Below are 14560 nucleotides of genomic sequence, written 5' to 3' on the forward strand. Positions count from 1 at the left end.
ATATCCACAAATAGGCAGTTTGGGGACATTTCTAGAAAGAGCTGCTGCTGCTAAGTCACCTCAGTCGTGTCTGACTCTGTGTGACCCCATAGACGGCAGCCCACCAGGCTGCCCCATCCCTGGGATTCTCCAGGCAAGAACACTGGAGTGGGTTGCCATTTCCTTCTCCAGTGCATGAAAGTAAAAAGTGAAAGTGAAGTCCCTCAGTTGTGTCCAACTCTTAGCGGCCCCATGGACTGCAGCCTACCAGGCTCCTCCATCCATGCAATTTTCCAGGCAAGAGTACTAGAGTGGGGTGCCATTGCTAGACCAAGATAATGGTCTTCTCGGTCCTGTATTTGAAGACCAGCCATGGGTCTTGCACGCCATCTGTGAATGCAGCTGTAATACTATTTGAGTTTGAGTAGAAGTGCTGCTGGCAGCCAGGAGAACACTGCTCACCATCTCCCCAGGTGGGCTCTGTGTGCACCACTCCATTGCCAGGAAGTTCCAAGTCATCCATCTGGATAACTGCATTGTAACAAGTTCCAGGCACAACCTCCACTGGCCTGGAGAAGGGATTCCTTCTCTAAGGCAACTTCTCCAGTTGTTGTTGTTCAGGCACTAAGTTATGTCTGACTCTTTGCAATCCCATGGACTATAGCACGCCAGGATCCTTCACTATCTCTCAGAGTTTGCTGAAATTCATGTTCATTGAGTTGGGGGTGCTATCTAGCCATCTCACCCTCTGCTCCCCTTCTCCTCCTGCCTTCAATCTTTCCCAGCATCAGGGTCTTTTCCAATGAGTCAGCTCTCCACATCAGGTGGCCAGAGTATTGGAGCTTCAGCTTCAGCAGCAGTCCTGTTCCAGTAAGAAGACAAAATGGTGACAGAAATACTGTAACTGGAGCCTGGGCTCTGTAGCTGGGCCATCTTTCTTGAAAAATTGTGCCCCACATGATGTAGGAGCCCAACTAACCTGGTGGTTGTGAAATAGAAAATAATTTTCCTTTTTTTTCCTGATTAACATGTAAAGTAGCTGTGCAAGTCCAGGTAAAGGATGAGCATGTTTCATTAATTCACAAATATTTGTTGAACACCATATGCTCAGTCTAGTTTCTTAGGAGACAACAGGCAAGTAAGCCAAGATTCCTGCCTTAGTGGAGCTTATATTCCCTTAAGGATGGATATGCATAAACCACGAACATTAACACCTACCTAAATTAAATATTTGAAGATGATCAATGATCAAAAGAGGCAAAAATAAAAAGCAGATCAGGATAAGGATGGAGTGTGTGGAGGTGGGGAGATGTTGCAATTTTAAGTGGCATGTTCAGCACAGTTTGTAAAGGGGACGTTTGAGCAAAGACTTGAAACACCTGAAGGAAAAGGAATCGAGGCAGAGGGGATGGGACAGGCAGTACAGAGACCTGGGGAGAAGACAGTCTCATGCTGGAGAAACAGCACGCAGAGGCCAGTGTGGCTGGAGTGAGTGAGAGGGGAAGAGACTAGGAACAAGTCAGAGCAGGAAAACAGCGGTCCCCATCACATGGGGCCTTGCTGCCTTTGCATGGAAATGGTATGATCAGACTTAAACGTTTCAAAACAGACCTTCTGGGGTAAGAATAAGGGCTGTTGCCCCAGTCCAGGAGAAGTAGGCATAGAGACTGGACCAAGGTGATAGTGACAACAGATGAATTCTAACCACTGGTGTTCCCTACGTAGCACCACATTTTATTTTTAGGAACCATTATTTGCGATCAAAGAGACATGACATTTTAAAGCTAGCCCAGAATTCAGTGAGGTTCAACTAGAGGCTCAAATAGACACCGTATCTTTTCTCCATCAAGAACTGAAATAAGGTTCAAACAACAACAAAATAATTATTGTTTAGGGGAGAACGAAGTTTCCTTCTTAACCCCTTGGCAGGTGTTAATGGAACCCTGCTGGACTGTGGGCACTGTGCAAGATGCTGAGGACACCTCAGGAACAGTATGGACATCTTTCTCAGGATTTACAGTTTAGCTGTCGAAACTCGAAAGAGGTCACAGGAATCTGCAAGACAAGAAAGACCTCAGGTTTTGGCACAATCTGGCCCTGAGTTTTAAGTCTCAGCTCTGCCACTAATTGTGGGGCTTCGGGGCACTTATTTGACCTCCCACAACCTTGAAATCTTTATCTGTAAAAAATGTAGATAAAAGTCAAGCCCAGGAGGGCTGTGGAGGGCTTCGAGGTAACAGGTCAGAGGTGCGGAAGTGGCCGTCCCCTAGAGGCAGCAGCTCCCGTTCGTGTCAGATGGTGACTGCCTGACCGTATACCGCTCTTTGATCTGCCCTGGAAGACACACATGAGGCTTTTCATTACGGTGGGGAGGCAGCCAACTCAGGAACTTAATTTCCTGAGATTCATATATGTAGATCACTTGGTTGACAGTACCTCCAGAACAAATGTTTAAAGGTTTGAAATGAAACTTTCTACCTCTCTCCTTTTGTTCTTTTCTTTCTTTCCTCCTAAAAACCTTTATGCAGAGTTGAGCAAGGTTAGGCATTCACACTGACATACGGGTGGTGAGGTAGGGAACCAACCTCTCCCACCCCCGATTCCAACAAGCCAGGGTGTAGTTGAGGTCAGGAGAGTGTCTTGGCCTCAGATTGAAGGAGACTAAAGGAATAGGACAATGAAAGGCAGTTTGTGATGGTAGATGCCATGAAAAGTATTCTTAGAAAATTTTCAAAGACTTCCACGTGAGGAATGTCATCACTGCTTAATTGCATTGTGGTCACGGAGAAGGTCTTTGTAGAAAATACAGACCAGAGTACTCAGGGCTGGCAAAGGTGATAAGGGGATGATTATGTCCCCAACTTACTCTAAAATGGATCAGGTCAGAAAAGAAAGTTTCTTGTACTATTCCTGTAACCCTCCAATGCTTGAAATTATTTCAAAATATCTTTACTATTAAAGAACAAATTTAGAGTTGTACCTTTGCACCCATCTGGCTTCAGTGTTGGAAAAGCTAGTTTCTCAATGTTCTTAGTGTTCTGTGTTAACTGGTATGAGATTATAGTTTAATTTTCAGCTATTATGTTAAGTATCATTTTCCCAGGCTTCCTGCAAGCAAATACTAGTTGTGATTCCAGGAAAGCAGTAGGGGACTCTGGTATCAGTGGACTGGGTTGAATCCTGGCTGAAATCACTGTGGGATCTCGGGGAAATTATCTAACATCTCTGTGCCTCAGTGTCCCCACCCACGAAATGTGGATAATAATAATATCACCTCTTTGGGTTGTTATGAGAATTAAATTTGATAATCTATGCAGAGCATTGAGACACTGAGTGGAACATAGCCAATATTCCATACGTGTCAGCCAGTATTAGCTAGGTGTCAATGGCACCCCACTCCAGTACTCTTGCCTGGAAAATCCCATGGACGGAGGAGCCTGGTAGGCTGCAGTCCATGGGGTCACTAAGAGTTGGACATGACTGAGTGACTTCACTTTCACTTTTCACTTTCATGCATTGGAGAAGGAAATGGCTACCCACTCCAGTGTTCTTGCCTGGAGAATCCCAGGGATGGGGGAGCCTGGTGAGCTGCCGTCTATGGGGTCTCACAGAGTCGGACACGACTGAAGTGACTTAGCAGCAGCAGCAGCATACTGCTACCACGTAGTTCTATTAAGTAAAGCACAAACATTCATGGCAGAGCATACTTGTCAAGAGCATTCCTTATATAAGCTGAATTTATTTTTTGAGTGTCTGTCTTCTAGAGAATTTTGGGATGTGTAAGAATACAACTGTGTGGCAAAATACACAATTTAAGACTGAATTCTTTATAAATGAAAAAGTACTGAGTTTAAAAAAAAAAAACAACTAAGACTTCCTGACCTGAGAAAAATTAAGATACCATTTGTATTAATCAGCTATTATCACAATAAAACAATATAACAAATCACCCCAAAGTTCAGAGCCTTACAACAAAAAGATTTGTTCTCGTGCTCAGAGGTTTACAGGTTGACCATGGGTCTGCTGATGTAGGCTAGGCTCCATTGGGCCGTTGGATATCAAGCTGTGAGTTTTCTGGTCTTGCCTCCAGACTGTGATGTGGGTGAAGCCTGCTCCTCGTATCTCTCATCCTCTCTAAACCAGTGGCTACAGAGGCACCATCTTGTCATGGCCAATGGTAGAAGCGCAAGCACTAAGTCCAGTTGTGCAACACACTCAAGCTCTTTGCTCCTGTCATGTCTGCTGACATTTCATTAGCCGTATCCCTGGATCAAGTCCAACAGGAGTGGAAGGATACTGAGACATACAATACATTACCAAGGAACTCAAGAACTGAAGCCAGTAATCCAGTCTGCAAACCACTGAGTTGGAATTGCCTGTGCCCTGCCGTGTCCAGAAGCCTTGGGAGAGACAGCAGTGTGGCAGCAGGCAGCACACGTCAGCTTGCTTCCCCAGCAGCAAGAGTGTATTTGTTCTGACTTACCTCCTCTTTCCCTTCCCATCCCTGTGCACATTGCACAAAAGGAACTGCAAATATCAGGATAGCAGTTTGTAGCCACGACATTGAAATTTTGCCCTTAAAAAGCTCATCCATATAGAATTAAACATGAACTGCATATTTACACAAATTCACTTTGTTGTCAATGGGAGACCCTACTGCTTGCCACTTACAGAATTAATACTCACAAATGGTAGAAAGGAAATGGGCCTTTAATCAGAAGTCAACAATCTGAGGAGATGGTGGACTCAGCATCCCCCAAAACACACCTCCAAAGATTCCACTCAGCCATGAAAGGTTTAAAGGAAAGGAGGAGAGTAAACTCAGTTAATCACTGAGACAGGGGGTCAGACTCGTCACTGTCCCCCACTGCGTTCAGGCTGTTGACTTCTGTGATCTTCCCCTAGACACTATCTTGTTCACACAGCTTGGTCACACAGTTTGCTCATAAGATTACTGAAAGGGAAGCTAGGGAAGAGATCTGGTCATCTGTTAATTGCTTATTCCTCTTTGATCTACAAGTCAGGCAAGGTGTTGTGTGATTAAAAGGTTTGAACAGCGTGCTTGGGCCAGAAATGAGTAGAGGTGGGGGTGCCTCATTTAAAGCTTAGTTACAGTATAGCTTTGCTACAGGGACAAGAAAAGGGGCTTTCTGCTGCGGGCAGTTTGCTTCTAAGAGCTGCTGGCACGTCCCCACTTGTCAGAACATCATCCCATTTCTGTGGGATTAGAGGGGAAGGTCTGTCTTGTGGAACTTCTTCATGTTGACATAGTGTTCTAGAGTGGAAGATGTCAGCATCTCTTTCCTGACAGTTTTAGTTGCCTGCTCTTGTATATGGGCAGGATAAACTACAATTATATTGATGCCAACAAAGATAGAGACTGTTATGGGCCATCATGTCCATCTCGTTCTCTTGAGGTCAGTCTTTGGAATCATGCTGCCCATGACTCAGTGCTGCGCGACACAGAGGGAGAAGCTTCTGTCATGGCTGCAGTCTGGCATCACACAGTTAGATCTTTTTCCCCTCCAGCGGCAGTTATGGTAACTGTAAAGCAACTCAAGAACATGCATCAGATGCTGAGTCAGCAACGCTGTTGTCCTGATCATGAACTTCTTGGTTCTGTACTTGAGAAAGTGGGAGAGCCCTGCAGGATTCTGCTCGGTTCCAGCTTTACAGCAGGAGTCTCTTATTTTTATTTCTATAAAATTCCTGAAACATCCTTGCATATAGTATGTGCTCCATGCATATGGGTTGAAAGAATAGAGGGCAGAGTTTTCATACTGGAGAAGCAAAAATAATTCAGCCATCAGAATTTGCACAGGTCACCATGCTTTTAGGCGTGGGGAAGTAGTCTTATGTGACACTCAACATGAATGTGGTGGAAATGTATTATTGGAAATAAATATGGAATCCTAAGGCAATGGCACCCCACTCCAGTACTTTTGCCTTGAAAATCCCATGGACGGAGGAGCCTGGTGGTCTGCGGTCCATGGGGTCGCTAGAGTCGGACATGACTGAGCGACTTCACTTTCACTTTTCACTTTCATGCATTGGAGAAGGAAATGGCAACCCACTCCAGTGTTCTTGCCTGGAGAATCCCAGGGACGGGGAAGCCTGGTGGGCTGCCGTCTCTGGGGTCACACAGAGTCGGACACGACTGAAGCGACTTAGCAGCAGCAGCAGCAGAGCTGTATTAACTAGGAGAATTTAGCTTCCACATGACATCTTTTAGGCTCACAAAATAGCCTGTCACTTCCCTGTATTTCTTCACATTTATTGTGAGCCTTTTAAATCCCTTCTAATAACCTCGAGTTTACATTCCCCAGTCTACTGCACTTTTTTTATTGTTTATATGCTTCCTGTGAAGATAGCTAGCCAGACAAGCCCACCAAAAGGAAAGCCTGTCCTTATCCAATACTTATGGGTAACGGTGTAATGGGATTTTTTTCTTTCCTACCAGAGGAAGCCCACTGTTTCACTCAGAACTCCCCCATTGGAGGCATTTTAAATGGATGGAATGTTAGAAGCCAGGCAAACTGTCCTTCTGAAAGTGAAATGAATGCTAGTCTAATTGCCGGAGAATGTATCAGTTGGGCTTGGAAAGCAAGACTTCTACACTGGCTCCCCCTGCTGGCTCTGAGGATGCACTGTCTTTGGAAACTGATGAAAGCAATATACCTAATCCTTTTCTTTTGAGGGCAAGGTACTCAAATGCCAAATGTAGCATTCCTCTAGAAGGCGTTTACTCCGTGATAAACATACCAAGTGTTTCTTGAATTTGCTTCCAAAGGGCAGAAATCCTGCAACCCAGAGCACCCCACAGCCAAGACTCTGTTTTCCAAGAGGAAACCAGAACACGCCACTTGGGCAATTTCATTAGGGAGTGGGACCACCGCGGACGTGGGGATTCAGGGTAAAAGCCCAGTAGCTGTAGGTGAGATAAAGAGCCAGACTTTCTTAAGGTTATAAAGTTGGTCGTGGGGGCTCTGAATTTCCTTTTCATGTGTTTAGGACAGCTGGAAGCTTCCTGTGACTTAACTGTTGTTTCTCTTTCCCTTCTCTCTTTCTCTCTCCACAAGAAAGCTTTTTACCCCCACTCCATGAGAGATGTGGTGACCAGATTAATTTTAAAAACAGTCGGTCACTGAAGACTTCAAGCCTGTTGTAAAATCTGTGTTAAAAGGTCTGGCTGTCGGGGGAGACAGGAAAGCTGGTAGATTTTTCCTGCTTGAGTCTGAGTCCATGCTGTGGGAGGAAGGCAAGACACTGACCTATGGGAGACTGACCTATGGTTTTGACACGTGCTCCTGTACCAACTGGACCTTGTGAACAGGAGCAGGAGCATCAAGGATGACTGTTGCCTTCCTGCAGCACCTCCCTGGAGAACCAAAACAGAGAGACATCAGAAATGTCCTTGTAAATACGCCACGGAGAACCTTGGGTTTGGGGAACTGCAAAGCCACCCCTACCGAGGTTATACTATAACCCTGTGACAAATGGCACAGTGCTGGGCAGAGGGAATTTGTTGTGGTTCAGTCACTAAGTCATGTCCAACTCTTTGTGACCCCGTGGACTGCAGCACTCCAGACTTCCCTGTCCTTCACAGTCTCCCTGAATTTGCTCAAACTCACATCCATTGAGTCAGTGACACCATCCAATCAGCTTATCCTCTGTCATCCCCTTCTGCTCCTGCCTTCAGTCTTTCCCAGAATCAGGGTCTTTTCTCATGAGTTGGCTCTTCACATCAGGTGGCCAAAGTATTGGCACTTCAGCTTCAGCATCAGCCCTTCCAGTGAATATTCAGGATTGATTTCTTTTAGGATTGACTGGTTTGATCTCCTTGCAGTACAAGGGACTCTCAAGAGTCTTCTCCAATACCATAGTTGAAAAGCATCAATTCTTCGGTGTTCAGCATCCATACATGACTAGTGGAAAAACCATAGCTTTGACTATATGGACCTTTGTCAGCAAAGTAATGTCTCTGCTTTTTAATACGCTGTCTAGGTTTGTCATATTGGAGAAGGAAATGGCAACCTACTCCAGTGTTCTTGCCTGGAGAATCCCAGGGACGGAGGAGCCTGGTGGGCTGCCGTCTATGGGGTCGCACAGAGTCAGACACGACTGAAGCGACTTAGCAGCAGCAGCAGGTTTGTCATAGCTGTTCTTCCAAGGAGCAAGCAAGGGAATGATACACACACTTTATTTATTTAGCTGTGTTGGGTCTTAGTTGCAGCGTGCAGGAGTCTCGTGGCATCACGTGGGATCTTTCATTGCGGCCCATGGACTCTAGCTATGGCGCATGGGCTCTGGAGCGCAGGCTCAGTAGTTCAGGCGAGTGGGCTTAGCTGCTCTGTGGCATGTTGGATCTTAGTTCCCTGACCAGGGATCAAACCCATGGCCCCTGCATTGCAAAGAAGTGGTCCATTCCTAACCACTGGACCACTGGGGAAGTCCCCATACTTATACGTTTATCCATAGATTGCATCTCTTCCCCTTGTCAGTGTTGCTCTTATTTATTTATTTATTTGCTTTTGTCACTCTGTTTTAAACTTTTTCTTCCATTCAGGTCAATTCCAGATGTTTTTGCATTTTCCACCCTCCTCAATAGGTTCTTTTGCAAAGCTGCTTGGTGAAAGGTTCCCTCACTGCCACCGAGGCTCTTATTTCAGCTCCACGAGTTGCATCCTCCTCTGGAAGGATGCCCATCCTCTTGCCTCTGGATTAAGTATTGGTAGTTGTAACAGATGGTGGGCCAAAGCACTCAACTACAACCCGGTTAAGTGGTCTAAGCCTGGCTGGGGGTCAGGAATTTTTAAAGGACTCAGTAGGGTGAGCCTTCTGCTCCCTGTGATCTTGGCTGAGGTCATCAACTGGGTGTGTTCAGCTGGCAGCAGGGCCAGGTAGGGAGGTGGGAGATGGCTTCACCCACATGTCTGGCCCCTCTGTGCCGCTCTCTCCCTGTCCCCCTCTCCCCTCTGGGGGCTCACCTGAGTGTCTTTAAGCAAGGTGACTGGCTTCCCAGAGGCAGAAGGGGAAAGCTGCCAGTTCTCTTAGGCTTTGGCTTAAGGGGCCCAGAGAATCATATACACATTTCACTGGTCTAAACAAGTCATAGAACAAGTCTGAATTTAAGGAGTAAAGAAGTAGATTCCAGCTCTTGAGCAACAGGGAGCTTTGGCCATCTTTAACCCATGTGTGCAGAAAACTTCTGCTTCTCTGCTTTCTGTACTTTAACTGTGTGTCTTATATTTTATTCCTTTGTCTTTATATAAATTCATCATTTAAAAAAATTGTTAAACATATTTGGAAACCCTCCCAGCAATGAGTTCTAAAATGATGCCTTTATTTGCCTTTGAAAAGTTTGCTTTTTTCTACACATAAATCCACAGAGATATATTATATACATTTTAAGCCAAAGGGAAATTTTTAGCTAGTTTCCAATATATAGCCGCCATTATACCTGCCCCAGAAAAGGCAATGGCACCCCACTCCAGTACCCTTGCTTGGAAAATCCCATGGACAGAGGAGCCTGTTGGGCTGCAATCCATGGAGTCGCTAGGAGTTGGACACGACTTAGCAACTTCCCTTTCACTTTGCACTTTCATGCATTGGAGAAGGAAATGGCAACCCACTCCAGTGTTCTTGCCTGGAGAATCCCAGGGACGGGGCAGCCTGGTGGGCTGCCGTACAACTCTACCACTTAACCGAGTTGTACTTGAGTGCTTTGACCCACCATCTGTTACAACTAACAACACTTAATCCAGAGGCAAAAGGATGGGCATCCTTCCAGAGGAGGATGCAACTCGTGGAGCTGAAATAAGAGCCTCGGCGGCAGTGAGGGAAACTTTCACCAAGCAGCCTTGCAAAAGACCCTATTGAGGAGGGTGGAAAATGCAAAAACTTAGCATAGCACTTAGCATAGCATACCTGCCCGGTTATTTATTTTTCAAGGAGTTATGTATTCCGGCATAAACTTGACCAGCATAATCTGTTCAAGACAGAATATTTTGTAGCATAGAAATGTTAGACTGTCATGCGTAAAATGTAAATAAATGTCTAAGAAATTAATGGTGTGGGATGGGGGATGTGGAAGGGAGTTCCAAGAGGGAGGGGATATTCATATATGTATGACTGGTTCACTTTGTTGTACAGCAGAAACACAACAGTGTAAAGCAGTTATACCCCAGTAAAAAAATTTAAGTAAAAACTGTAAAAAAAAATTAAGTAAAAATAGGTAGGTTTTTTGCAACATAAATCAAACAGGAAAATAAAGTGCGTAGGAACATAATCAGCCAATGCTCCTTACACGGTGCATATTGCTTGAGTCAAGGGAGAAAAGCAAATTGAAATTAAAATCTGTTTGGCACTTTGGGAAGTGCTGTGTGAGAGGAGAGATGTGACTAGAACTGCTGAGTGAATTTTGTTTACCGCAGTTCAGCTTTCCACCAAGCAAATCATGTGAGAAGGGCCGAGGATAAATGCACCTGTTTATGTAGGTAATTTTTCTGTTTCACACCTCTGATTCATCTCTCTGCCTCGCTTTATGGCGAGTCATGCTACATTGGTTACAATTAATTTCACCGCTGCATATTAGCCATAAAGAGATATTTCATAAATTGACTTGATGTATATTTTCTTTTCCCCCTCTGTGGTTTTCGTAAAAGATGAGAATGGTCCAGAGGAAAAGCCAAGTGCGGAAGAAATAGAAGAGCAGAGCCAAGAAGCAGGTGGGCTCAGATTTCTTTTGAAGCGTCTCCTCGGCCTCGTCCCCAGAGGTGAACAATAGCTCGACTTAGTGCTGTTTTCAGTGTTCATGCCATTTCATCGGGTTAACCTCAGTGTCCATTGTGGTCTCCCTCAGGCAATCACCAGCCCTGTTAACGACGAGCGTCAGGGTCTTTAGTCAGAGGAGTGCCCTCTCGGGCGTCAGTCACGAGCTCCTCTTTGCTCCTGTGTGATAGCAGCTTGCTCAGTGACGCTCTGCACGGGACCGGCAGAGGCTGGAAGGACCACGTCAGAGCCGGGCTGACTAGGGCAGGTCAGAATCAGCAGATTCAGCCTGAGGGGAAAAACGAAATGAAAAACATTCAAAGGACAGGCATCAGAGGCTTTCCCTCGACCACATGTGGAGGGGCCCGTACTGGTTTGCACTCAGTTTTGAAGAGCTGTGCTTCTGTTCATTTTTCTGTGTGTTGTCGATGATCCTGTGATGTGGCCTTGACTACCCCACACCCAGAGCTCTGTGAGATCCAAAGAACGGATGTGCCCATGAAATGCTTAGAGATCTTCTGCTGTAGATTGTAAATTGAACATTTTTAAAACTCAAAAAAAGATGGTCATCACCTTAGGTTTTTCTTTTCTTCCCCCCAATTTTTATACTCAGGCACGCTCTCCTTTGAAAGAACGATTCACACACATGTTATGCAGTTGTCAACATAACCACCCAAATAAAAACTTCCTCCTTCGATTTTTCCAAGTCATTCTTCTGGTTCTAATGAGCCCAACAAGTGGGGCATCTTTAAAATGGGGAGCTCTGCTCATGTGCCAGCCACACTCTGAGCCATACGCTGGACTCCTGGAAATAAACCAGGTGCTGTGATAGGTTTGTCACTGAGAAGTTCCTCCATTAACCTTGGAACTTTTGCTGGAGAACCGAAAGCCTTTATTATTAAACTGGAAGATGGAATTGAAGACGGCCAATCAGAGGAGGCACTGAAGCAGGGCGGCAGGGACCTTGAGTACCTGCTGCTTGCTCAGCCAGCGCCCCTTGCTTAAATGCAGTCCTTGAGATGGAATGGATTTCTGATATAGAAAAATGTTGTTATCCGCACCACCGTTGCCCCCAGCTCCTGGTCACCACATCGTTATGTTCCGTGGAAGATGAGGCTTCTGTGAAAAGCTGTCACTGTTTTCACTGTTTGGGGCTGATGAGTATTAGTCAACCAGCTGCTGACAGCTGAGGCCATTCTCTGAATGTTGTGGCTTTACAGGTTTTATTCACTCATTGCGTGTTGTGTATGTGTGTGTGTTTGTTTGTGTGCTCAGTCATGTCTGATTCTTTGTGACCCCAGTTGCTCTCTGTCCCAAACTGTCTTTATCAACATAAATTTCTCCCACCCCATTCATATACATACACACATACACACGTGTGTATATACACACACAGGCACACACATGTATACATGCACATACATCTGCCTGCATTTTATTTATGCATCTCTTTTTCCCTTAATCAGTTGAGAACAGGCAGTTTCTTTATGGATTTGGGACCATCTTGCATGTTAGCAAAGAGTCGTAGAACATAAGCCTTCTTCTCTACCTCTCAGATGGACATCACCACCAAATGTGGCTGCCTCTCAGTGTAGAGAAGATTCCTAAACACACCTCTTCTTATTCTTCTGAGCAGGCCTTCCCGCTGGTTCAGAGCCCAGTGGCAGGATTCGTCTCGGATCTTGGCCACTGTCCACATATATGGCTGTAACTGCTCTACCTCCCTAGTCCTGGTGCAGAGAAGTCAGAGGTGCAATGGTGGTCACTAAAATGCTTTTGACCTGCTGTTATTCTTCCAAAATAAAAATATCTTCCTTTCATTCATCAGAAATTCTGGCTTCAGTTCTAACTGAACAGCTGGGCAAGCCTCTTCCATATCATGCAAAAAGCACCATCTTCAGCCAGCATCATCCAGCAGTTCTGACTGCTGTCATGATCAAATCAAAGTGGTAGATCCTATTCCTCAAACAGCCACTCAACAAATACCTATCCAGCACTCACTGTGGCCCAGGCACTGCTCTGGGCCCTGAAACAGGGCAGTGAACTATAAAGACAGTATCTTTTCTTCATTGAAATTTATACTCGGGTGGCAGTGATCCAAAAGGAAATAATAAGAAAAGCGTGGTAGTGATAAGTGCCTCATGGAGAAATGAGGTAATGCAGAAGGAATCCTGAGAAGACAGCTTTCCATTGGCTGGACTCAGGGAGGACTCCCTGATGACAGTAATTAAAGTGAAATCTCAGGGATAAAATGGCCAGAGAACGTTCCAGATGGAGGGACCAGAGAATGCAGATGTTCAGGTGAATTTTAACACATCAGAGAAGGAAGTTCAGAGTGACTGGAGCCTGATGGATGAGAGAGAACAGGGGTGGGATTTGGGAAAACACCCTAGGACCAGGTTATGTCTGATGTAATAGTAAGAACTGATTCTGTTAGAACTACAAGGGGAAGCCAATGGAAGGCTTTTAGTAGTGAGGGAGCATAGTCAGTTTTAACTAGCTCACTCTTGCCTGTGAATGAAAATGAGTCAAAAGAGCCAGAGTGAGACCAGCTGAAAGACGGTAGCAGGAAAGTAGTGATGGGCGGTTCCTGGAAATGCAGACAAAATGGACTGACTGCTGTGTTTTCATCCCAGAGGCAGAGGTGGCAGGAGGTACTGATGCTTAGATACAGGGCATGGGGACCCAGGCTACATCCTAGGCTTTTAGCATCAGTAACTATGTGGATGATGGTGCCACTGACTAGTGTATGAAAGACTGGCCACAGGGCACAGTTTTTGTTAATAGAGTGGATAGTTTGGATTTGGCCATGGTAAATCCAGGAGGACTCTCAGCCATATGGGATGTCAAGAAGCCAGTTAGATATATGACTATGGATTTCTAGGGAGAGATGTGGACCAGAAATATAGGCATGGGTGTCGCTGGTGTAGAAATGCTACTTACAGCCACCTGACTTGGTGAGATTCACTGGAGAGAACATGTAAATAAGGAGAAGAGTCGGGCCTGGGATAGATACTATGGCATCTAGATATGTGGCAACAAGGGAGAAGGAACAGCTGCAGCAGGAAAGTATTTCAGAAAGAACGGAGTAGACTCTGAGATGCTACTGAGAAGTCAAGGAAGATAAGAAAGGAAAAATGACCCTTGGATTTGGCAGTGAGGTCACTGACACCTTTAAGAAGAGAATACTGCAAGGAGGAAGGAAGCCAATTGGAGTGCGTTACAGAGAGACTGTGAGAGGAGGAAATCTGCTATCTCGGGTTGCCTTGAAGGGAAGCAGAGAACTGGGATGATGAGACATTGAAGGAGAGTTGATTATGTTTAGTCTGTTCTTTTGTTTTTCATAGGAGTTTGTCACCTAACCAAAGAAAGTGATTCATTTCCCATTATCTCCCTACTAAAAATTTTTATTCTCTGTTCTGGTAGAAATGTGACCTGAAGGTGATAGTCATGTACATTACAGACAAAGGATATGCTGGAAAAAATATCTGGTTAGCCTTTATTTTGTTGAGAGTATAGATATTTGTTAATTGCTCACAGAATAATATTAATACTATGTCTAAGATTCAGTTTAATAAGTGTATCTGTAAAGTTTTATTGTAAAGGCATTACCAAGGTAGCCACTTTTTTACTTTGTGTGGAAAAATTGATCTTTTTTTGAGATATTCAACACTTTATTATAAAATAGATTTTTGTTAGATTCTTTTGCTCAGCTGTGAGTTTCCCTGGTGGCTCAAACAGTAAAGAATCTAACTGCAATGCAGAAGACCTAAGTTGGATCCCGAGGTTGGGAAGATGCCCTGGAGAAGGG

General features: G+C 45.0%; 1 protein-coding gene across 1 annotated transcript in view; it reads left to right on the forward strand.

Moving 5' to 3' along the window:
- Positions 1-14560, forward strand: part of LOC129625309 (ADP-ribose glycohydrolase MACROD2-like) — a 221215-nt gene that overhangs the window by 66386 nt on the left and 140269 nt on the right. Inside the window, exon 4 of the mRNA XM_055543450.1 lies at positions 10644-10706. Within this exon, the coding sequence (XP_055399425.1) occupies positions 10644-10706 (63 nt within the window). The remainder of the gene's footprint in view (positions 1-10643; positions 10707-14560) is intronic.

The sequence above is a fragment of the Bubalus kerabau genome, chromosome 13 (genome assembly GCF_029407905.1).
Source record: "Bubalus kerabau isolate K-KA32 ecotype Philippines breed swamp buffalo chromosome 13, PCC_UOA_SB_1v2, whole genome shotgun sequence".
In the NCBI taxonomy this organism is placed as follows: Eukaryota; Metazoa; Chordata; class Mammalia; order Artiodactyla; family Bovidae; genus Bubalus; species Bubalus kerabau.